The sequence below is a fragment of the Octodon degus genome, unplaced genomic scaffold, assembly GCF_000260255.1.
Source record: "Octodon degus isolate 3935 unplaced genomic scaffold, OctDeg1.0 scaffold00205, whole genome shotgun sequence".
NCBI classification, from domain to species: domain Eukaryota; kingdom Metazoa; phylum Chordata; class Mammalia; order Rodentia; family Octodontidae; genus Octodon; species Octodon degus.
The window spans coordinates 499,845-501,043 of NW_004524781.1; the positions used below are offsets into that span (position 1 = coordinate 499,845).

General features: G+C 39.4%; 1 protein-coding gene across 1 annotated transcript in view; it reads left to right on the top strand.

The window, feature by feature from the left end:
• Positions 1–1,199, top strand: part of Fig4 (FIG4 phosphoinositide 5-phosphatase) — a gene marked incomplete at its 5' end in the record, with an annotated part of 81,592 nt that overhangs the window by 1,408 nt on the left and 78,985 nt on the right. The window contains one exon of the mRNA XM_023704837.1: positions 465–588. Within this exon, the coding sequence (XP_023560605.1) occupies positions 465–588 (124 nt within the window). The remainder of the gene's footprint in view (positions 1–464; positions 589–1,199) is intronic.

Sequence of the window (1,199 nt, forward strand, 5' to 3'; positions counted from 1 at the left end):
TTTGTTTTTGGGGTGGGGGTGGTGGCTCAGGAGCCCTTTGAGACTTTTAGCAGCTGAAGGTCTTCAATGCAAAAGGATAAACAGTACATCCAAAATTCTGTGTATACGCTTAAGAGATTCAGAGATTTATTGAATTATGTCTGGCTCCCCTAAATTTCTAGATTTAACAATATAAAGTTTTGACAGGATTTTTTAAAATATAGTAACATGTTCCAATAATCAAACTTAATTGCTAGTGTTAAATAATTTGTTGGTCTTTTCAAGTTGAAATTTATTTATTTATTTTTTTGTGGTACTAGGGATTGAACTCAGGACCTTGTACTTGCCAGGCAAGCACTTATTCCACTGAGCTATCTCCCCAGCCCCAGTTTATGTTATTGGTTTATGAAGTAGCTAAATGATTCCTGGAGACAGCGTAACTTTCATGGGTGAGTACCTTACAGATTACGTATGCTTGTTTGCAGCATGTTTATACTCAACAAGAAGTGCGGGAGCTGCTTGGCCGCTTGGATCTTGGAAACAGAACAAAAATGGGGCAGAAAGGATCCTCTGGGTTATTTCAAGCCGTCACAGCATGTGGTGTTGTAGGTAAGAAGTGTACTTCCTGTTGGCTACCTTTTTTTATAGAGAGTTTATAAGGTAATACAGCTTTATAGTTATGTCATCTCTGTCTTGTGTTGTTTAAAGCTCATTATCCACCAGTCAGTCATCAAACAGCATTGGTAAAGCATTGTGTGCTGAGTAAACACAGCTGAGTTTTATATAGGATCTGAACAAATACAGGAAATGTTTTGGACTTTTGACAAATCTGTTGTCTGGTTTGCTGTAGAATGAAAAATAAACTTACCCTATCCTTCATCGGCTGGATAACAGATATGGTAAAACTTGCTTTAATTATAATAGGACTTTCCTCTAAAGACAGGCTATAGCCATACCATGTTGTGTCCCCCTTCTTTGTATGATGACTGCCTTAATTCGCTGAGAAACTTTTCTTAAGATCACAGATCATCAGACACTGCTGTCTGAAATTGACTGAAGAAGATAAAACATCCCACCATACCTGGATGATCTGAGTCACTCGACAGAGAGAGGAGTGTTCGATGTGCAGTTCAGGTGTTGCGCCTCAGTTGCAGGTTTCTGGACAGTGCACTACACGGCTGTGCTGTTGTTCTCAAGGAAACAACACCCTGGGTCTGCTT